The sequence below is a fragment of the Phocoena phocoena genome, chromosome 14 (assembly GCF_963924675.1).
Source record: "Phocoena phocoena chromosome 14, mPhoPho1.1, whole genome shotgun sequence".
Lineage (NCBI taxonomy): Eukaryota > Metazoa > Chordata > Mammalia > Artiodactyla > Phocoenidae > Phocoena > Phocoena phocoena.
The window spans coordinates 74515497-74539939 of NC_089232.1; the positions used below are offsets into that span (position 1 = coordinate 74515497).

The window sequence follows — 24443 nt, forward strand, 5'->3', positions numbered from 1 at the left end:
AAAACAGACCAGTGGATTAGAATAGAGAGCCCAGAAATAAACCCACAAATATAGGGTCAGATAATCTTTGACAAGGGCACCAAGAATACACAATGCAGAAAGGATAGTATCTTCAATAAATGGTATTGGGAAAACTGGATATCCACACACAAAAGAATGAAATTGAACCCTTATCTTACACCATACACAAAAATTAACTCAAAATGGATTAAATACTTAAATTTAAGACCTGAAACCATTAAACTCCTAGAAGAAAACATAGGAGAAAAACTCCTTGACATTGGTCTTGGCAATGATTTTTTTGGATATGACACCAAAAGCACAAGTAACAAAGGCAAAAATAAACAGTTGGGACTGTATCAAACTAAAAAGCGTCTGTACAGCAAAGGAAACAGGCAACCAAATGAAAAGGCAGCGTATAAAATGGGAGAAAATATTTGCAAACCATATATCTGGTAAGGAGAATTTCCAAAATATATAAGGAACTAATACAACTCAATAGCAAAAACACTTAATAGCCTGATTTTTTAAATGGGCAGATTTTTCCAGAGAAGACATACACATAGCCAACTGGTATATGGAAAATGCTCAACGTCATCAGTCATCAAGGAAATGCAAATCAAGACCACAGATGATATTATCACCTCACACCTGTTAGGATGGCTATTCTCAAAAAAGACAGAAGTTAACAAGTCTTGGAGAAAAGGTCACTTGAGCAGTTATTTAGGTTACCCAAAGCTTTCTGAAAGGGAAAGCCTTCATGGGTGGGGGTGGCCTAGTTCCTTATCTGGTTGTTTTGCTAGTAGCTGGGTCATTACAACTGGCAATATGTTTATTCAAAGTGGATGTCTCATCAATCAAAAGCTTAATGTCAGGCACTTACACTCAGTATGTGAGGTGATGAATGTGTTACTCAACCTGACTGTGGTAGTCATTTCACAGTGTATATGTATATTAAGTCATCACCTTGTACACCTTTAAAAACAATCGTGTTGTACAACCTAAATATATACAGATTTTCTTTGGAGTCATACTTCAGTAAAGCTGGAAAGAAAAAGGAAAATAATTTTTGAAGCTGGACCATGGATACATGGGGGTCTATTATACTATTCTCTGGACTTTTGTGTATGTTTCAAATTTTCCACTATTAAAAAAAGGTTTTAAAGAAAGAAAAAGAATTATAGGATCTTAGAGCTAAAAGTATCTACCATATGATCCAGCAATTACACGCCTGGGTATATAACCAAAGAAAGTGAAAACACTAATTAGAAAAGAGATATGCATCCCAGTGTTCATAGCAGCACTGTTTACAATAGACAAGGTAATGGAAGCAACCTAAGTGTCCTTCAGCAGATGAATGGATAAAGAAGATGTGATGTGTGTGTGTATACATACACACACAGTGTTCTACTCGTCCATAAAAAGAATGAAATGTTGCCATTTGCAGCAACATGAATGGACCTGGAGTGTATTATGCTTAGTGAAATAAGTCAGACAGAGAAGGACAAGTACTGTATGTTATCACTTATATGTGGAATCCAGAAAGTAAAATGAATGAATATAACAAAACAGAAACAGACTCATAGATATAGAAAACAAACTAGTGCTTACCAGTGGGAAGTGGAATGGGGGAGGGGCAACACAGAGGCAGAGGATTAAGAGGTACAAACCACTGTATATAAAATAAATAAGATACAGGAATATACTGTACAGCATGAGGAATGTAGCCAATATTTTATAATACTTTTAAATGGAGTATAATCTATTATATAAATGTTGAATCACTATGTTGTACACCTGAAACTAATATAATTTTGTAAATCAACTATATTTTAATTTTAAAAATCAACCTAAAAAACAAAAGTATTTACATTAAATTCCATCTTGAACCCTTATTTTTCAAGGAAGGAAAGTAAGGCCCAAAAGGGCTAAATGCCCTTGTGCTGGTGAGTGGTAGGACGCGGACAGGAAGCCAGCACTTGTGATCCTGAGGTCAGTGCTCTAGTCCTGTGGTAGGTCATCTCAGGTGGCTGGTGCAAAGTGCTAGTGATTAGCCCTTCCACGGTCACAGATTGTACCTGGTCTGTCACCCTTTTCCTGCTATGACTTGTAAAGGGGACAGGATAAATGGAGTGTAGATGAAACTATGCAGCTCATGGCAAAATCTTGCCTAAATACCTCAAAGTGCCTCTTTTTATAGTGTCTTTTTCTATCTGTTTACGTGTATGTGTGTGTGTGTTCCTCTGTGAATGCAATTTACTTTCGAGCCTTTTACACTTCTCTTAAAGACTAGGGTATGCTTTGAAAGGCAAGCAACTATTGATTACCTAGCAGTGAGAGATTTTGTGAAGTGAAACCGAATATACAGATTTTATTGCCTTGATTAAAAACATCTATTTCAACAGCTGTCACAGAAATGTGGCTGAATGTGAATCAAATGTATAGTATATACTTGCTTTACCTTGAAATAGTTTAAAAGATACATATTTATTGAGTTATTTCTTCATATATACCCAAAGAAATTTGGGGGTTTTAATACCACAGTTTTTCCTCTGTCAGGAAATTTGTACGTCTGCTTAGAATGTGCTTTGGCTATCTTATGTGGTATTGGAAAACAGAGGTGTTAAAAGAATTCTTAGAAAACAGGCTTGTTTAACATGCTAAATCTCGAAAAGCTACCAGTTTTGCTGACCTGTTATCTTAACTCTGGCAAGAGAAGAGATAACCAAGGACAGGAGAAGCTAGAAAGTAGTGGAAATACCTCATAGTACTCATGAAGGATAATACTTCTCCTTTCATGGTGTTCAAACTTAGTGATGATTAGCTAAAATGTCTTATTCCTATATTCTTACCTCAGTGAGAAAGGTCATCATAATAGAAGCTATATATTGAATTACCTAATGAAAGCAACATCCAACTCAGTTATCACAGTAAGCCCTTAAGTTGTACTTGAAGACAAAACAAACGTTGAGCAGAACATGAGTAGCAACTTTGAAAGTTGAAAATAGACTCAAAGAGTAACCCTACATCAGGGGTTCTCAAACTTTGGCCGGCATCAGAATCACCTGGAGGATTTATTGAAACACAAATTACTGGATGCTACCTCCTGAGTTGTTGATTCACTACAAGTGGGGTAGGACCTGAGAATTTGCATTTCTAACAAGTTCTTAAGTAATACTGATGCTGCTGGTCCTGGTACCACATTTTCAGAAGCCCTGCCATAGATCTTCGCCAGTAAACACTGGTGGGGAAAACCAGCAGAAAGTATCTATTGTGTCTGAATTTCTGAGAAATGTCTTTAATTCTTGTTTTAAATTGACATATTATTTATAACTTTATTTTGAGTATGCTTATTGCTTAGGCTGCTTGTGTGATGTTGAGTTAATGACTTAGTAATTAGAGCCTGGGTCCTTTGCTGCTAATGAGAACAGTGCCATCTAGAGGCATTAGCCCAGAGGGCCACCACAGGGCCATAGGAAGCTGTGGTTTCTAGAGGGGGGTGAAAGGGCAACTCATCCATCATCAAGGATTTATCGACAACCTACTAGATTATTATGTGTGGTGCTACAGAGGTATACAAAGAAATGAAAATGCTGCCTTTTAGTGACTTTGCATCTGTGTTGTGAGTAGCCCAAAAGTTCTATAAAGGGCACATGGGGCTCTGAGCTTCACTAGTCCCCCCGATTGAACCAGAACAGTTCTGCCTTCATCTGTTTTACAAATTGAAGGTTATGTTTATAAATGCATGCTACAGTAGACTGAAATGGATAGGCAGGACAGGTATATTATTCATCATCCAAGATTATTGTTCTAAAGTACAGGTTTTCTGACATGCAAAATATGGTGTGAAAAATACGTAATCATTGAGAGAAAAGACATAAGCTATAACCACACATCAAATGTTGAAAGTACGTTTTGCTTCATATTAGCACATGTTAAAATTATGAACAGTTGGAAATAATATTCTAGTTGCACCACATTATCACAATCATAAATTGGGTATAATTGGGAGAACAGATGTTCACCAGTGTCAGAAGGAGGTGACTCAGGGAAAAAAAAGTGTGAAAAGAAAATTTGAGGAATTAGAAGTATAAACTCTTTCTGGCTTTGATTTACTATGGAGTCAGCTTACTTGATGGCAGATTCATTATCAACTATTTTGTCATTTGTTCCAAACATGTAACAGAAAAGCTAGAAATCAGTGGTTTAGTTTCAACTGGTAAAACATTACCTAAAAAAGTTACGTAGTCTTTCAACTAATGATGAATTTGCGTCATGTTTATCCCGAGAATCATTAAACCACTCCCACTCTAGTACCCAAAACTGAAAGAAAGAGAAAAAACAGTAGGGCTTTCTCTTTCCAGGACTCTGGCAGAAGAACATGGAGGCTACAGGGAACGACTAGATTCTCCCGAGGCAGGGACAGTTAGTCAAGTCTCAGGGCTCTCAGTCACTAGAAATAAACAAGTAAGTCTCTCAGTAGGTGGGAAGAAGCAGAAAACCAAAGGGTAGAGCAAGAAGAAGAGTTAAGAATCGAGCAAACTGTTAGATTCTCAGGGAAGACAGAAATAAGAAGTAGACCAGAGGAGGGATAAAAGCACTGTAGCTGATGTTCTATAACACAGACCGGATCGTTGTCCCTCCCTTTGAGATCCTTGGGCATCTTCTCACTGCTCACACAGTGGAGTCCAGATCCCTTAGTGATGTTCAGGGTCCTACTTGATCTAGTCTCAGCCTTCCTTTCTAACCTTATTTGTTCCATCTCTCTTATAACCACAAACAGGCACAGTACTCATCGCAGTGTCCAAAATTACACCTCACACTTTTATGCCTTTATGTTCTAGTATCATGAATTTAGAGTAAATTTCATTTCTCTTTTTTAGTTATGTATATGTAATGCTAAACAATACATGATATTGTTTTGTGTGTTTTTTAAAGCTTGACCTAAAGAGTAAACTGTATATTCATCTTGCTCAAAGCATTCTTTAATATATGAAGTGCTGGGCTTCCCTGGTGGCGCAGTGGTTGAGAGTCCGCCTGCCAATGCAGGGGACACGGGTTCGTGCCCCCGTCCAGGAAGATCCCACGTGCCGCAGAGCGGCTGGGCCCGTGAGCCATGGCCGCTGAGCCTGTGCATCAGGAGCCTGCGCTCTGCAACGGGAGAGGCCACAACAGTGAGAGGCCCACGTACCGCCGAAAAAATAAAAATAAAAAAAAAAATAAAAAATAGGAAGTGCTATTTTTAGCCTTTTAATCTCCACGTGTAAGTTATTTAATTAAAGTTATTATTAAGGTATAGCTTTGGAGTAATGATGGGAGCAGGATGGAAGACTTCACTAGTTGAGAAAATTCTGGTGTAAGATTTAGAGAGTTTCTGTGTGCAGACTCAGTCCTAGCAGAAGGCTCATGTAGCACTAATCTTTGGTCTTGTTAGCTCTGTGGTCGTTGGCGACTTGTAAATACTGTTTGTGTGACAATATGTAGTAAAACTTATGCATTTATATTTATTGTGTATCTAGATAAACATATATGTGGATGTGTTGTTAAAATGTGTTGTTAAATTTAGACCATTGTGATAGTATTCAAATGTGTAGTTAAAATTACACAGTTATAGTAATGTGCATGTAGTAAATAGTATTTTCCAGGTATCTCTCTTGGTTTATTTGGAGAAAGGCATAGTACTTTTTATGAATTCAAAGGGGCATTACCTTTCTATTTTGACCCAATAAAACCCTCGTATTTTCTCAAGGAGATGCTTGAGCTATACTTACTTCAGTGTTTTATAATAATGTTTTTATCTACTTCTGTTTCCTCTTATTAGACTGTGAGCTCCTTGAAGACAAGGGAGTATATTGTATTTATATCTGAGTTTTCAATTTTATCATGGGCCAATTAGTCACTGTTTTCTGTCAGAGTGGTCAATTTAGTTCATGAGAAATGGAAGAAAATAATAGTTATCAGATTTACCTGTCTCCTGAAGCTATAAGGGATGCATGATATTTTGATCCAGAATTGACAGAATTTTAATAACTGGATCAATCAGTTTGAACAACTAGATGAAAAGTAAATGCGAAGTACTGATATTACTTAATTCCTCAAAGAACTACTTAGGAACAGATTATACATACCTTTTGAAATAAACTCCAGAATCAGTAAATGATCTATGAAGTGAATTTCATTGAGATGGGTCTAAGAAACAGGCTCGGGTTCTAAAAGGCAATTGTCAGTACTATATTCAGGACCATATATTGGTAAAGAATTGGTGAATTGGATTGCCATCTATCAATTCAGGCAGTTTTCAGTTTAGAAACAGTTTACTTTCCAAATATACTTGGTTGATCGTAACTTGGAGTACATTTTCCCTATAAAAAGAACGGTATAAATCATTTCCATATTATCACTCTGATTTTGATACAATTGAATGTGAATTTTTTACAATATTTTTATGGAGGGTAAGTAAATGATTCCTAGAATTTTTTTCAGAGTATATTAAAATCATAATAGGAGAGAAAGTATAGAATATACAGTCCGGTATATAGATATTCTTTTAGCTTTTAGTTTTTGCTAGTAAAATAATATCCAGAGAGCACATTGAAATTTTCTATCATTGATTATTTATTTATAGAAAGTACTTTCCCCATTAATCTCATTACTTCAGAAAACACTAAGTAGTGTGTTTATCTTGGAAATCTACTGAGCAATTCCCAGAGGTAAAGCCAGACTTACCTCTGAAATATTCACTTCGATAATGATTTGAATTATAATGGTCATTAAAGTTCATCTGAAATATGTTTTAGGGCCTTATTTCTAGAATCAATGAAGTTTCTAAATGTTTATTGTATTAAGCTCATTTTCTTTCTCTTTGCTCTAAAAATGTGTATTTGAGGGAGGCCTTAAATGACAGGAATTGAAATGATAGCAGTCATAAGTTTCATTTCTCGAATAGTTTATGCCAGACACTTCCTATGTGCTTTAAAGTGTTACGCAAACAACATTCCTTGGAGGCTAGAATTACTATCTCTGTTTTATATATGAGGAGACTGAAGCCAGAGGTTAAAGTATTTGCACGGAGTCACATAGTAAGGTGCTTAGCTGGGAGTTAGAACCAGGTTTATCTTGTCTCCAACGCCCTTGATCTTTGTACTACACCATACTGTCCCAGTGAAAGGAAGACTTCAACATTTTCAAAAGCTGTATATTTTGAAAAATAAAGAACTTGGGTTGCAAATATTATAGGTATTTGGGGTATCAGAACAATACGATCACTCCTGGGTAGAGTGATCAGAGAAGTTATATGACAGTAGTGGAATATGAACAACTCAAACTTAAATAGAATATTAAATAAATAAAAGCTTGGATTTGGAGCCATCGGAGGCCCTATGAAAATCAAATTTCCAGATTCTGTCTCTTCCCAATTCTGTTTTATGGGGAACTTGCTTGTTAAATAGAGAATGAATTCTAGGCTGACCTGGGAAGAAGGGTTAAAGCAGAACATGTCTCACCTGGGAAATCTCCTGTTTCAGTAGTACCAGTGAAATGGGGAACTAAGCCTCATTAATTCAGTAAAAAGCACTTCGGTAACTGTGTGCCAGGCATTGGAGAAAGAGATAAGCAAGACAGGAAGTACAGAAGTAAATTAGGAGTAGTGTGGTGAGATAAATATGGGATGTGGTGGAAGCTGAAAGGAAGGCCACTTTTACTCCTCATCTACTGAATCATAAAAAGGCTTCTCAGAGGAGGTAACACTTGTTGAGAGTTTGAAGGATAAAGAGGAGTTAGCCAGATTAACAAGGGGGAGCTGAGCAGGAAGGAAGAAAAACCAGCATGTACAGATAAAACTGAAGAGCAGTTCTTCCTAATGAGTTTTGGGTACCTTTGTTATAGTTTGCGTCAGTACCTTGAAGGCAGTTGACTACCTTGTGATACCTTGAAATATTACACCCTGTCATTGGGGTTGTATATATGTTCATAGGGAAAGCCTATTGAAGTTTTCTCTGCTCATAGAATATTGGAGCTGGCAGCATCCTCAGATTGTCTAGTCATTTCATATTTTCATTCAACAATAATATTTACTGGGTGCTAGTCACAGAGGACACAGAAATGAAAGATGGACCTTGCCTTCAAGGAGCTCGCAGTCTCAGGGAGGAAACAGACAGTTATACAAATATGATAAAGTGCTATAATAAGAAGTGAATACTAGTTAAACACAAAGGAAGGCTCATTCATTTTTCTTGAAGATTAGCTAGATAAAGTTTTGAGTAGATCTTGAAGAATCTTAAAGACGTTCATTTGTGAAAGGAAGAAAGGATATTTCAGGTCAGGACTGTGCTGGTTAAAAGGAACAGTTTAAAACATTTCTACTTATGCCTTTCAGTCTTGACTTCTTTAAACAAAGATTATCTAAAATAATGAAGCAGTGTCATGGGTTTTCTTGGCTATATATTAATCATGTAACCTAGCCTAACCAGTGGTTCTCAATGTGTGGTCCTGGGACCAGCAATATCAGCATCTTCTGGAAACTTAGAAATGTAAATTTTGAGGCTCCAGCCCAAACCCACTGGATCAGAGACTCTGATGGTGAGGCCTAGCAATGAGTGTTTCACCAAGCCTTACAGAGAATTCTGATGCATACTCAAGTTTGAGAACCAGTGGCCTAAACTGTAGTAGTTGATGGAATAGTTGAGAGTTCATGGGCTTTGAGGACAGACACCTGGGTTTGAATCTCACCTGTCGCACTTAACAGGTATGTAACTGCCAATCTATCACCTAACGTCCGTGAGCTTTGGGATTTTCATCTATAAAATGAAGATAGGAATACTTCCTTTCCAGGGTTGTTGTGAAGATATAATTTAAATAAAGTGCCAACACTGTGGCTTGCACATGGTAGGCATTCAATAAATGATAGCAACTGCTATTATTATTGGTTTGTGTTTTTTTTAGATATTTTCCCCAGTGATTGCTTTCACTTATTGAATGAAAACATAACTTATATTTTTTTATTTTAGATCCAAATGCTCAAGAAATTAAGGACATCTATGGACTCCGTGGTCAAGTAGAACACAAACTAGCTTTCCTGAGAACTCATGTGCCAAAGGAAATGAAACTTGTGGTCATTGGCCATTCCATAGGCTGCTACTTCTCCCTTCAGGTTCTGAAGCATGCCCCTGAGCTCCCAGTAAGTACGCCTCAGGAGGTGACTGTCAGTGCTCGCTTGTGCACTCGCACAAATCCTCTCAGATTTCCTTTGCTTTTTTGTCTCGTATTGAATTGATAAATAAAACACAGAGAGGGATACTTGTTAGCTGCCTTTATCCTTAGCTCTGTATTACTGTGGGCCTGTGTGAGTGTATGTTCATACATTTCCCATAATGTTTCAAAAAATAACGCTGAAGGAGGTAGGAATTTTCTGAATAAATGCCTCTTCTTTTTAAATTGAAGTATAGTTAATTTACAGTATTTTATTTGAACAAATGCTTTTTAATCTAGGGTTATCTGGAGTTCTTAAGTTACATACAACTTGCTGTCTTTGGTAAAGGAATATTTCTTTTTTAAATATTTATTTATTTATTTTTTGGCTGTATTGGGTCTTAGTTGTAGCACACAGGCTCTTCGTTGCGGTGTGCAGGCTTCTCTCTAGTTGTGGCACGTGGGCTTATTTGCTCCGCAGCATGTGGGCTCTTAGCCCCCTGATTAGGGATCAAACCAGCGTCCCCTGCATTGCAAGATGGATTCTCAACCACTGGGCCAGCAGGGAAGTCCCTGTAAAGGAATATTTAAAAGCAGTCACCAACTAGGGCTGAGGCAATAATCTTGTCTAGGGAGAGTATTATGCAAATATTCATGCCTCCTCTCAAAAGGAAGAAAAATTATTATTATCACCATTGTTGATAGGCAAACAGTTATTCTTAAGGAACATTAAATCTTTATTTAGTCATAAGTCTGAATCCTTGTCTGTTCTATAGCTTGGCAGCCTTTTTGAGACACTCATTTATTCATTCATTCATTCATTCACAAATACTTACTGCCACTATGTGCCAGATATTAAGTGAGACACTGGAGATATAAAGACCTATTTAAGGGGCTTCCCTGGTGGTGCAGTGGTTGAGAGTCCGCCTGCCGATGCAGGAGACACGGGTTCGTGTTCCAGTCCGGGAAGATCCCACATGCCGCGGAGCGGCTGGGCCCGTGAGCCATGGCCGCTGAGCCTGCGCATCTGGAGCCTGTGCTCTGCAACGGGAGAGGCCGCAACAGTGAGAGGCCCGCGTACCGCAAAAAAAAAAAAAAAAAAAAAGACCTATTTAAATTGCCAGAAAAGCTAGTGAACTATACAACACTTCAAAACAAAACAAAACCTCATACATTCACTGACATATACCATTGAAATGACCCATTAAATGAATGTGATTCACAGCATAAATTATTTCTTCATTCAACAAACTTATATTAAGCACTTGCCATGTATCAGGCCTTGTGCTGTGTTTTGAAGACATCCCAGTGAATAAAATAGTCTTTGAAGTAAGAGAGCCTGAAGTCTAAGGGAGGACACAGACTAACCCATAGGTGTGATACCTACTTCTTATGTAAATAGAGGGTGTGTGAGATCATGAAGGAGTGCTATTTAACCTGGTAATCTGAATACAAGATAGGAAGTGATTCCTTCCTGGAATCTCCCTATCCTGGGATATTGACTTTTCTCACTCCATGTGGTAAAATATCTTCAGTGGAGTCTTGGAGCTCACAAGGAATTTGCTTCTTTCCCCGCCAGCTTGACACACTTACTTCTTACTTATAATTAATTGCCTTTGGGAAAAGTACAACTATAGCCTCCTTGGGTGTGGTTTTTAATACCAAATGGAGGCTGTTAATTTCTTACATTGGGTATCAGAAAGTATATTTTTCATTTCTAAGTGTGAATTCAATAAATTCTAGATTGCATTCCATTCACCATATTATTGCTTCTACTCTGGTTTTTTTCCCCCTAGATAAGGCGCCTTAATAAGAAAACGGGATTTCCTTTTAGCATTTTTTTTTTGTTTTTAGCATTTTGCATGGCTTCTAATCTCTGTTGTGCCTGTAAAGCTCCTCTGGTACCACGTTATGAGATTACTGTTTTCATAGTGTCCAGTCTTAGCCCTTAGCGGTTCTCTTTGCACAGTTGCCACAAGTCCTCACTCTAGAAACAAGACACCTACGTTCAGATACTTGCTGTCATATTTTATCTTGGTGACCTTGGGCAAGTTATTGAGTCTCTGTACCTTTGTTTCCTCATCTGTAAAAGGGGGATAGTAATATGTTCTTCAAAGGATTTTTGTGAGGAATTATATAAAGAATTAAGAATGGTGCCTAGAACTTAAAAGTTCCATGTAAGTATTAGCTATTATTATTATAATGGAAATGACTGAAAGCACTGGCTCGGTAATTAGGTTAACTACTGTGTTAGTGATCTACAGCTGTGTAACAAGTTACCTCAAAACTTAACAGCATAAAACAATACACATTTATTCTCTCACAGTTTCTGTGGACCTGGGACTGGTCACAACTTAGCTAGGTTCTGTGGTTCAGGGTATCTCACAAGACCGTAATCAAAGTGTCTTTCAGGGCTGTGGTCTCATGTGAAGATCCGAATTGAGGAGGATCTGCCTCAATTCACTCCCTCAAGGGTTGTTGGATGGAGGAGGGCCTTGGTTCATCACTGGCAGTTGGGTGGAGGCCACCCTCAGTTCCTTAGAATGTGGGCCTTTCTAACTCGCCCCATGAGAGCAAGTCTGGGAGGAGAGCCAGAGAAAGAGTCTGCTGGCAAGATGGAAGTCACAGACTGTAACCCAATTACAAAAATGATATCTCATTACTTTTACAGTATTCTCTTTGTTAGAAACAAATCACTGGCTCCAGCCCAAACTAAAGGGGAGGGGATTACACTAGAGCATGAATATTAGAAGGTGAGGATCACTGAGGGCCATGTCAGAGGCTGCCTACCCCACCACTACTACAGTTAGGACTTCACTTGTGTGATGTACCATCAAGCATGTAGATATATAGGTATATATCAATATATAAGTTAAAATACTGAATTTATTTCCTGGTGTAGGAAGTAACTTGGTCCTGTCAAATAAAATGTTGCAAACTGATATGACATATAATTTTTGGCTATTAGTTGTTCCAGGTGTTTTAAAAAGAGTACTTGCATGTTTGAAATAATAATAACATTATTATTTGTGATGGTTAATTTTACATGTCAAGTTGATTGGGCTAAGGAATACTCAGATAGCTGGTAAAACATTTCTAAGTGTGTCTGTGAGTACTTTTCTGGAGGAAATTAGCGTTTGAATTGGACTGAGTAAAAAAGATCTGCCCTCACCATTGTGGGCGGGCATCATCCAATCTGTTGACGATCCAAATAGAACAAAAAGTCCCAGGAAGGGCAAATTCTTTCTCTCTTCTTGAGCTGAGTCAGCCATCTTTTCATGCCCTCTGACAGTGGAGTTCCAGGTTCTCAAGCCTTCGGCATCATCTGTTCCCCTGGTTCTCAGGTCTTCGAACTCGGACTGAATTATACAACTGGCTTTCCTGGTTCCCATCTTGCAGATGGCATGTTGTGTGGGACTTCTTGGCCTCTATAATTGTGTGAGCCAATTACTATAGTAAGTGTTCTTTTATCTATATCCGTATATATAGTCTGTTTCTCTTGAGAACCCTGACAAATACACTACTCTAAACATAGGGAAGAAAGTAACCATTTGAGTCCTTCAGTTTGTTAACTTAATCAGAGATCTTTCCTTTTGGTTTTTGTTTGTTTGCTCCACATCCATTCTGCATGTAATGTATAATTTCTCTTATGCATACTTGAAAACAGTTGTTCAACACATTTGTTTTGAACCCATCTCTCTTTTTTGGCTCGCGTTCACAGCGTCTGTTGGGAAGGAAGTACAATGCACCTTAAGGTTAATGTAGCTTCTTATAGCTTCCTCAGCTCTATAACTTTCTAATTAAGGCTCTGCTTTCAGGTGTTCTTACCCTTGCAGGAATAGTGGTGAAAAGGAAAAAGGCAGATGAAACATGAGCTTAACCTAGTCTAATTGTGAAGACGTAAGTCATACTGTGATTATAGAGTTTTCAGAGAGACATGAGAAAGTGTGTTTTCTTAAAAAGGGTGTACTCTAGAAAATAACGCATATAATAAATTGTCCACAGAGGTTACCCGGGGAGGAGGGTGAACATCTGTATGATTTTTTTATTATTCAAAAGCTTTATCTGGTTTCAGTTAACTACATTATTGAAGTCCACGCCACCCGCCCCCGCCCCCGCCCCCGCCCCCGCCCGCCTTAAACACCTGGCCCAGTTAATATTGGTGGTGTGACCCCTGCTGAAGTGTTGAAATTTCAGTGTCTCTGGGCTACTCTAAGATGGCACAGTGCCTGCATGCCTGAAGTTAGCATGACATACTCCATTTAAGATGCATTTGACAATCAAATAAGTTTGTATTAGCCAGAGTGTTGCAATCCCTAATCATTTTGCCAAAAATAAGTTAGCTGTTATGTTTTACGACATATGAAGTGTGATAATAAGAAACTTGTGTTTCTATCTCTCTGTTATTTTTACTGGAATATTTGACTCCTATAAGATTTTAAGGACATATGTGTAGTTTAGTAGCTGGTTTATTTGGTTTTATTTTGGTTTAATTCTTTATAATATTTTTGTAACTAATTATAGGAAACTTTGGTCTTAAAATTATTTTAAGAGACTTACTGCGTATTTTAGACATAAGGTCTGACCTATTTTTTCATATTCTGAAGAAAATAATTGACTCTTAAAAATCTGGTATTAAAAATTTTGTTTGTTTCTTTAAGCAAATTTGGTACATAGAATTATAGAAAGTCTTCATATATTTTGACAGTAATGTCCAGAATAAAGAACTTAAAAAAGAAACTTAAGAAAATAGATAATCGGAAGATTGTTAAATAGTACTGTCATGACTTAAAATAATAAACACAATTTCAGATTCATAGGATTTTTAGAGACAGTCTAGTCCCATCTTTAATTTTATAGGTAGAAACTGAGAGAAAAGTGCCTTGCCAGGATCCAGCCAAGGCTCTGTCTTAATCTAGGGGTGGGGTATGGTTATGTTAGCCGTGGATATAAAGACAGTCTACAAAGATATCTGATGGTTCTCTCAACCTTTGGATGATGGCAGAGACTCCAGATAGTATGGCGTGTTCCTGGAGTGTTCACAGCCAGCTCCACATGACTCATTACATTGCAGCTCAAGGAGTAGGAGACCCCATGAACACTGTTCTAGCAGTTGGGGGCAGATGGGGTGACATGGGAATAAAAAAGTAATCATCTTACCCCCACTGTCTAGAATCTTCTTTCCTTCAACATCAATCCTCTATATGTTTAAAATGTGCCATCTGATTTTGCCAATAAATTGCATAAAGTTCAAGGTTGGGAGTTGAAACCCTCAATTCTTTTTTTTTTTTTAAATAAATTTATTTACTTTAGTCTGCGTTGGGTCTTCGTTGCTGCACGCGGGCCGTCTCTAGTTGTGGCGAGTGGGGGCCACTCTTCGTTGTGGTGCACGGGCTTCTCACCGCGGTGGCTTCTTCCGATGCGGAGCACGGGCTTCAGTAGTTGTGAAAGCCCTCGGTTCCTAACTGAGCACTGCACTAAGTCATGAAGTGAAATTCAAGTAGCTTAACTATTATTTTCCTCTAAGAATTTATATGGCATTTAATGCTAATACTTCCTCCCCTTCCAGGGGTATCAGATCCTTCAAAACTTAATTTTTTATGTTATTTGGACTTCCTTCGGGAAGATGCACAATAACATAGACCTCCCTTTGTCTGTCTGGTTGGCAAAAATATCTTCTCCCTAAATGAAATTTCCAGATTACTTAAACTGACTCCTTTAAGCCCCAGACTATTTTATCCAGTTGGGTAAAAATTTGTCTAAAATATATTTTTTACTTATCTGCCTTCTTCGACAATGTAGGTTGATTATGGAAGAATTTTTCCCTAATGATTCAAGGACATCATTTTGATAGTGTTACTATACTACGGTAAAATACAATTAAAGGGATTTTGCCTATGTCCTGAAATTTCTTAGGTGATAGTGCTTCGTTGAAAAGAATTCTCGGGGCTTCCCTGGTGGCGCCGTGGTTGAGAGTCCGCCTGCCGATGCAGGGGACACGGGTTCATGCCCCGGTCGGGGAAAATCCCACATGCAGCGGAGCGGCTATGCCCGTGAGCCATGGCCTCTGAGCCTGTGTGTCTGGAGCCTGTGCTCTGCAATGGGAGAGGCCACAACAGTGAGAGGCCTGAGTACCGCAAAAAAAAAAAAAAAAAAAAAAAAAAGAATTCTCATGTCTGTTTATTTTATAGTTTTTCCATCTCTTCTCCTAGTGTTAGGTGACATTTCTCTTCCCTACTTACACTTTGTTGCTACTAATTTGCTGCAGATAGAGAAAACAGATAACCGTGTTAGAATTTTGTCTCAAGTAAGAATGAACACGTCTTAAATGAAGATATGAGAGTAAAATTGACAAAATTAAGTAAATGGATTTTGTTATTGTTCAGAGCAATAAAAAAAAACTTTCTTTTGTTTCTTTTGGGATCCCCAGTGGTGTTGTACATACTCAGAATTTTAGAGACTCAAAACACACCACAAGTACAGCTGAGAAGCTTGAAAAACTTTACCGAAAGAGTCAAAATAGTATGTTAGATCACGTATGTGTTGAGTCAGGAGTACATCTCATCTAAATTAGGAAAAAAATAGATTCAAATATTCTGGAAGTAATGAGATCATTGAGCCTGTGGTGTACTTACACTATTCTGATGAACCTGCATATCTGCAAAGTTAGACATGCTTGTGAGAAACATTTATATGACGTCACTAAGTTGTGTTCAACAATCAAGATAATCTGGAGGTGAGGGGAGAATAGGAGATAATTCATTTGTCAGAGTAACTGTTGTCAGAGTCCTGTCCCTAGATTAATTGATAAGAAGCCAAAGGCAAAATGAGGAAGTACCGTGAGGCTCTGAGTGTTTTTAAAAGAGAGATGGCTTCTAACTGGGAAGATCAAAAAAAGCATCATTAAAGAGCTGGTATTTGAACAGAGGAAAGATGAGTCATACTCCTTGAGTATTTAGAGTATTTATAAGCAGAATTTGATGGGGTTGTTTTGGGGGGTGGGGGTTGCTATGCCTTCTAAGCAGTAGGAAATGTATGAAGAGAGGAGAAATGGGCTTTACCACTGGGCACATGAAGAGAGCAGTGGGTGGTCAGATTTCGATGCAGCACAGTGTGTGTGAAGGGAGCAGTGGGATAGCAGAACCTCGGCTGATAGAGTGGAAAGGCAAGAGAGTTTGCACTCTGTTTTCTGGACAGCAAGGAGCCACTGAAGGATCTGTGATAATAATAGTCATTCATTGGGTAAATTAACGTCTCATTGAAAAGGAAAATAAGGGCTTCCCTGGTGGCGCAGTGGTTGAGAGTCTGCCTGCCGATGCCGGGGACACGGGTTCGTGCCCCGGTCCGGGAGGATCGCACATGCCGCGGAGCGGCTGGGTCCATGAGCCGTGGCCGCTGAGCCCGCGCATCCGGAGCCTGTGCTCCGCAACAGGAGAGGCCACAACAGTGAGAGGCCCGCGTACCGCAAAAAAAAAAAAAAAAGGAAAATAAAATGGAGAGAGAGTATAGAGTAAAAAGTGAACAACCAAGTGATAGGCAAGTTTGCTAGTCCAAATGAGAAATAATGAAGACAGTATATGGGATTTGCCCAGGGAAATTGTTAAGAGAGAAAAGAAACAGGTCATAGATGTATATTAGGGGAGTGACTTTATTTGGTGGAAAGGAGGATGAAGAGGAGGAAGCAGAGAAAAAGGCAAAAGGTATAATAATTTTCCATGCTGTTGGCTGCACTCTATTGGTGGGTCCTGAATTCACTTCAGTGGGTTGCAACTAGTGGATTAGTCAAGATGTGGTAGACTGTGCCATGGTAACACAGTGTCTGTGGCTTTTAACGACAAAGATTTGTTTATCGCTCATGATATAAGTCCTTTAAGGGTAGGCTGCCCTTCTGTAGTTCTCTCCATGCACTCTTATTCCAGAATCCAAATTGATGGAATAGCTTCTATCTGGAATATTCCAGTCTCGTGGCAGAGAATAAAAAGGAAGTAGTGAACTACATGCAGCATTTTAAAACCTCTGCCTGGAAGAAGTGACATTTGTCACTCCTCATACTGCATTGGACACAGCAAGTCACATAACCAGGTCTGCCAACAGGTATTGGTGATCGGAAGGCCATTAATGGCCTGGAAGAGAACATTTTTAGTGAAATAATGGGAGAAGGAGCTTGCAGGAAGTTAGGTGATCCAGGAATTGGCCAGTGAAGGGGAGAAGACAAGAAGATAACTTAAGGAAGAAGCTGGTCAAGGGAACATCTTTTCCCTGTAAGTGGGAGAGAATTTAGCATACGCTGGGGGGAATAACCCATGCAGAGAGAGAGATGCTGAAAATGAAAAAGAAATAGAAATGTTTATCGGAGCAGATTTCCTTCTCTTTGTCCTTTAAGCCTGCACACTTGAAAACCAGGGAAATTGGAGTTTTCTTAATCTTCACATCCTTGCAAAGGTGTTTTGGTGCCTTATACTTGGTTTTTCATTTGAGCCCAGAAACCTGAAACAGTTTAAAATTGAGGTTATTGTCATTACTAACAGTTAATACATGCATTTGAAATTTATAAAACATGTTCATATGTAACAAGGTTATTTAACAATCTAATTTTTTCCCATTTATGAGACCGAAGTTCCAAGGAGTTATGTGTCTTATCCATATGTCAGTTAGCTAAGTAAACGGCAGAACTAGGACTCTCTATTCTGTTCTCTAACTTTTCCATCATCAGCCTTCAGGTGAGTTAGTTACGAAGGTTACGATTATAAATAATTAGAGCAAGTTACTTTGACAAACCATCAAAACCTATTTAACCTAAACTTAAGGTTTCTACTGTTATTTCTTTAAGAACTGAGGTCTTCAGATACACAAGGAGGGTTTTAGCAGTTATGAGTGAATGCTTTCGGGGGAGGTCAGACAGAATTGGGAGAAACGAGAACATGTCTTGAGTGTCTGGAGCATAGAAGACCAAGGGAGCTGGTAGTGAGGTATGGACCAAGGGCAGAAATTAAACTCCGAAGACAGTGAATCAGAATCCTAGAATTGAGCTGGGGCAGAAGGAAGATTAGAATGTGAAGGGAACTGGAAGATTCTGCAAACACAGTGCACAATAGTCTACGGTTGTGTCTGCATAACCCATTAGTGAACCCCAGTGTGTGAAAACCACAGGGGTCAGGCAGTTGACAACTACTCTGGTTTATGAAAGACTCTTCATTTCAGAAAACAACAAATCCCCTATTCTGAGGAAAGTTTGTACTGAATATGATGAAATGCTATTTTTCTAATCACTTATGCATTTATTTATATGTATGTTATCTGTTTATGTGTACACACAAACACATTATCTTTTCTGAATTACCCACAGACTACCTTATTGAAAACTAGACACATGGAAAGTTTCAACTTTTCAACTTCAGCCATTTTTTAGTTATCTGCATATTAAAGAAAGATCCTGAAATTGCTTTGAAAGTGGAAAAATTGTGTGGGCTTTTTCATTTTTCATAACTCAAAAACTATTTAATATATTTTTCTCAAACTTTGCAAAAAAAAAAAAATCACCTTTGGGCTGAAACCAAGCATGGAAAGTTTCACCACAAAGGGCTAATTTTTTGGAAAGCTGCAAGAAAATGAAAACAGTGGTTTATAATAGAACGTTCTTCATGCATGTTAATACTTAGTACTTTATCTAATGCATTTCATCTGAGAATTTCTGAACACTTTTCAGATTTAAATATTGAGCCATTTTAATATATGTGTATCTGTGATAGACTGTTAGATATGGAAAATTCCCCCCGTGCTCTCAAAGGTTCAGTATATATTGGGAGTTAGTGAGATGTGTTTAAAGGGACAGGTAGGACAAATGATGTGAAGTGGCTACTAGCCAGAGAAAGCCTTACATTAACTGCCTAAACATATTTTATCACCACCTCTTCCTGGCCCAGGAGTAGTTGTGAGTAGAGTATACTTGATGACATAAGGTATTTGATTCATATATCTGAGCCAGTAGTTCTCAAACCAGTATCAGCATCACCTGGGATCTTGTTAGAAACACAAATTATTGGACCCCACCCAGACTTAAGAATCAAACTCTAGGGCTGAGACTCACCAGTCAGTGTACTCTAGGTGATTCTGATGCATGCTCTAGTTTGAGAACTAGAACTTTTTCCAAAAGCTTGGAACATAGAATATTCTGAGATGTTATGGACAATTAAATCTGTCCTCGGTCTTTCCATACATGTCATCTCTGTCTTCTCATATCATTCCTTGGAAGCAGGAGGAATACTTATCAAGTACTCTAAAAGAAAGATCTTCTTTTCTGTATTTCATGTATTCTAGCTCTTTGCACCTATGACCTTACCACAAGCACAGTGAGCCCCCTTGAGTAAAGATGTTGATATAGGGAAACAGCACTACCAAGACATATTTTCTCATTTCCATAATTCAGGCCTGGGATGGGACCATATATTTCATTCTCATTTCTTTGAAGTCTTAAGATCCAAGATTTAAGCAGCAAGGTAGCAGAGGTCTGTCAGTGGAAGCTGATTTAAGCCCTGCTCTTTTATAGGCAAGTTCTTAATCTTAAGTTTCGTAGGGGCCCTCTGCATTCCAGCAAACTCCAGTGTCAGTATTTTTGTGTTTAGGCACGGAAGTAGTTGTGTATGTGGCATTGTAACAAATTTTAAGAATATTCTCCTGATGACAGAAGTGGACTTCTGGCTGATCACTGGTGCCCCAGCTTGTAAGGGTGAAGCTCAGGTGTAGCCTGGGAGAGGTGTTTAAGCAGTTTAAGGTTTATGTCTTCAGTTGCAACCCATCTTGACAGAAGCATGAATATAGCTATCTAAGCTAATATCAATGGAAAGGAAAAAGAGACATCTTTTTTAATTGATCATTTAAAATTTTTATTATGAAAAGTTTCAAACAAACAAAAAAAATTGTTTAATGTATCTCCAGTCACCCATTATCTAGATTAACATAGCTACTAATATTTTATCTTTACCTCATTTTTTTTTCCTCAAATACTTTCAAGTAAATTACAGCCCTCATAATATTTCACCCTTAAAAACTTCATTGTGCATCTTTTAAAAAGGACTTTTTCTTATATAACTACCGTGTCGTTATCACACCCAGCAAAATTCATGGTAATTCTTTGATACTGTCTAATACAGTTCATATTCAGATTTTCTTAGTCCCCAGAATGTCTTTTTACAATTGGTTTGTGAGATCTTTCTTTAAATTAGAGGCTTTTCTTTCCAATTATAAAAGTTAATGTTTTTGTAAATTTCAGGAAGGTAGGAAACGCAGTAAAAAAAAGTAAATGTGCCTTTGAGGATTGCTGTAGTATCCAGAGAGACATAACATACTTACCACGAATTGCTTTTATAAAACAACAAGTAACCTATTAAAACAGAATGTGAAATTGTTTAAAGAAAGGTACCAGTGGGTCTGAGAATAATTTGTTACAAAGAAATTTGATGTAAGAGTTCATGATTTTAAAAGTAATTAATTTGCTCCTTGAGTTTTCATGCTTAGACCAGAGAGGATAATGCAATACCCCTTTCAATTTTGTTTTTATTTAATAAGAAAAAAAGGAAAATGTGGAATGTTTTTGCACTATTATTTATTAGGGTGTATTTAAGATACTTAATTCCCTTATAGATATCTAGCATAATTAAAGGTTAAATTATTATTAACTATTTTACTATAATTATTATTTATTATATTACTATAATTATAATTTAAGGACCTTATTCTTTCAACAGCTCTTGAAGGGGGTTATTCTTTTCCCATTTTATGCATGAGGAAACTGAGACTTAGAAGGACAGAAGTAACTTGTTCAAGTAGACAACTAATAAGGGGCTGTGCTGGGATTTCTTTTCTTTTTTTTTTTTGCGGTACGCGGGCCTCTCACTGTTGTGGCCTCTCCCGTTGGGGAGCACAGGCTCCGGAAGCGCAGGCTCAGTGGCCGTGGCTCACGGACCCAGCCACTCCGCGGCATGTGGGATCTTCCCGGACCGGGGCACGAACCCACGTCCCCTGCATCGGCAGGCGGACTCTCAACCACTGCACCACCAGGGAAGCCCTGTGCTGGGCTTTGAATCCACATTTGTTTGGCTCCAAAGTCCATGTTCTTAGCCACTAGGCTAAAAGTTAATTTCTTATTATAAAGAATTTGTGGACATCAGTAAAAAGAACAGCAGCTTCTCAGATAAAGATGCAAAGGACATGAACAGATAATTCACTGAAGAACTAGATAATAAAGTCTATCAAAAAATGTGTACTTAGCACAATGTATGACACAGTGCTTAATAAACTAGTGTCTGGTAGTAGTTAATGTCTGCCTATTAACTGAAAAAGTTCAGTGTTGTATGTGTATACTTCTTTATGCATTTTTAGAAAGTCTGAACAGGTAAATACCAGGTGGCTTACAGTGGTTATCTCTGGGGGTTAGAGGTAAGGGTATATATAGGAGGTGGAGACTCTACATTGTTTCTACTCTTTTACAATGACCATGTGTTACCAGAAAAAAAAAAGTTCCTATAAAAAGTGTTCATAGCCTTTGAACCTACTAATTCTCTTTTTTTTTTTTTTTTGCGGTACGTGGGCCTCTCACTGTTGTGGCCTCTCCCGTTGCGGAGCACAGGCTCCGGACATGCAGGCCCAGCAGCCATGGCTCACGGGCCCAGCCGCTCCGCGGCATGTGCGATCCTCCCGGACCAGGGCACGAACCCGTGTTCCCTGCATCGGCAGGCGGACTCTCAACCACTGCGCCACCAGGGAAGCCCTGAACCACTAATTCTTTTCTTTGGAATCTATATTAAGAAACTAATCTCAAAAATAAAGAACACATTTGTGTACACACATTATTTATTGTATCAAAAAATTGTAAGCATCCTAATGTCCAACTCTAAAGGAAAGTTTGAATATGGAATTTGCAACTATTAAAATTATATTTTCAAAAGACATTGTAATACGTGAAAGTTAATTGTAGAATATTAAGGATGTTAAAATATAAAAAGAATATAGAGTACAACTATATGTCAAAGAAAACATATATTTAAAAGCTTGAAAATAAAATGACCAAAATGAATACAGTGGTTATGTTTGAGTGGTGAGTTTTGGAGTGATTTTTTTCTATTTATTTTTTGTCCTTAAAATTTCTTTTAATGGCATATATTTTTATAATGATTTAATGGTTATGTATTTTCTTTCCTTTTTTAAAAAGCAGTTTGATTTTATGACTTCATAACAGAAAGTTGGTTCAGGAGAGAGAAAGTTTTCAGTAACTTGTTACACAGCAAGAGACAACAATCACAAGGGGAAAGTAAAAGGGTAATGTAATGTCAGCTTCACGGTTTCTCTGCAGGAAAACCCACCCCTGACACCAGCAGTGGCCCTTGGTCTGTAGCAGCATCTTTGGCAGTAGCAGCCATCCTAGCCTTTTAACTCATCCTACTCTACTCAATTAGCGAGGCTTTTCCCCTTCCTTGCAATTTTTTATAAACCCTGCCTTCCCTCCTTCACAAAATAATTTGGGTTGTCGTTAGGTATATATTTTGATGGCCTGCCTCACGATCGTTATTTGAATGTGATAACAAAACCACAGGTCGGGGCTTCCCTGGTGGCGCAGGGATTGAGAGTCCGCCTGCCGATGAAGGGGACACAGGTTCATGTCCCAGTCCGCGAAGATCCCACATGCCGCGGAGTGGCTGGGCCCGTGAGCCATGGCCGCTGAGCCTGCACGTCCGGAGCCTGTGCTCCACAACGGAAGAGGCCACAACAGTGAGAGGCCCGTGTACCGCAAAAAAAAAAACCCAATAAAACAAACAAAAAAACCCCACAGGTTGGGATTAGCATCATCATTCATCCTACTGCTAGGGTGAAGCAGACCTTATTCAGATCTCATTGGACTACCAAGTTTCATAATGGCTAGGACTTCAAGAGGGTCTGGGGTGTGAGTGAGTGAGTGGCCCATGCTAAGGCTGAGATGTTGTATTTGTGAATACCCTGGCAGTTGGATGGATACAGGTCTGAAAAATATAGCTTGTGCCTTGCTACATTTAGACCTTGTTAAGCCAACGAACTGGATGTTCACAGAAGAGCAGATTCACAGAGCCTCAGTGGACGGAGCATAGCAGTCAGAAAAGGGATAAAACATAGAAGAAAGTAGAAACAGATGAGCAGAATTCTGTGAAATTGTTTTTTTGTGGCTATTGTTGATTCCAGCCAGAAGATTCTTTTCAGGCCTATCAGTTTGTGGAGATGAGGACTATGAATATGATCTTTAAGGAAGGAAAAGACTCTCTAACATGGTTACCCTGTGTGCATGAGGCTGTTTTACCCTCCCTTCTTGCTAGTTTGGAAAATCTGTGAACAATATGCAATGTAGGCCACAAAAAATTCCCCGAAGTGGAAAAAGCCTAGCAGGCACTAAGTGAAAGATGCTTCACAAGAATGAAATGTGGTTGCTTTGAGACCTTACATTCCGAGCCAGTTCAGACCAACTGTATTTGGTTGGGAAGAAGCCAGATTATCAGGTATCAGGGAGGTATATTGACAAACAGATAAAGACTGAAGCCAGCGTCATTTCTGACAACCTGTTCCTAAGGAAACCAGACAATAAATCATTTCCCATTATCAGTCATACAGAGGCCAGAGGAAACATGCATGAATGAAGTCTGTAGACAGTCCAGAAACTCCATTTCAACAAATAATTTTATCTCCTCACCAGTATAGTTGTGGGAACTTCTGTATAAGCCAAACTGAGTGTTAGAGATTCAGGCTTTTCCTCTTTCTTAACATACTACCTTCAGAAACGTGCTGAGGAGTTTCTTGTTCCTATTGCAGAGGAGAAAGGTTCTAGGACTTAAGTAATATTACACAAATGTTGATTGATAGTGATTCAGAAGTGATTTCATAAAATCTTAGGGACGATTCTGATTATCTGGGTGCCAGGGGAGCTCTCCTCAAGGTCCTCTGAGGGAGATGGCCTCAACTTGTCCCCTTTGGTCGTAGTCCCCACACCTGCCCTGTACATACCTAGTACTCCTCCTAAATATTATTATTTCTTGTCCACTTCCTTTCTGTTTTTCCTACCACCACCTAACAGATGGCGTCTATCCACCTTTTCAAGTCATCTCAGTGCAAACTTCTGTGTGAACTCTTTCCTGATTCTTCCCAGTTTTTACTGTCCTTCCTTTATAACCCTTTTTCTCAAAATTCTACCTTGTATTACAGGCATTGCATATTTATTTGATTCTCCCTATTAGACCTCT

At 38.5% G+C, this 24443-nt stretch overlaps 1 protein-coding gene across 2 annotated transcripts in view; it reads left to right on the forward strand.

Annotated features, from left to right (window-relative positions):
• The window catches only part of LDAH (lipid droplet associated hydrolase), an 82482-nt gene that overhangs the window by 13880 nt on the left and 44159 nt on the right, over positions 1-24443 (forward strand). For both annotated transcript variants that reach the window (XM_065891416.1, XM_065891418.1), the window contains one exon: positions 9006-9175. In XM_065891416.1, the coding sequence (XP_065747488.1) occupies positions 9006-9175 (170 nt within the window). The remainder of the gene's footprint in view (positions 1-9005; positions 9176-24443) is intronic.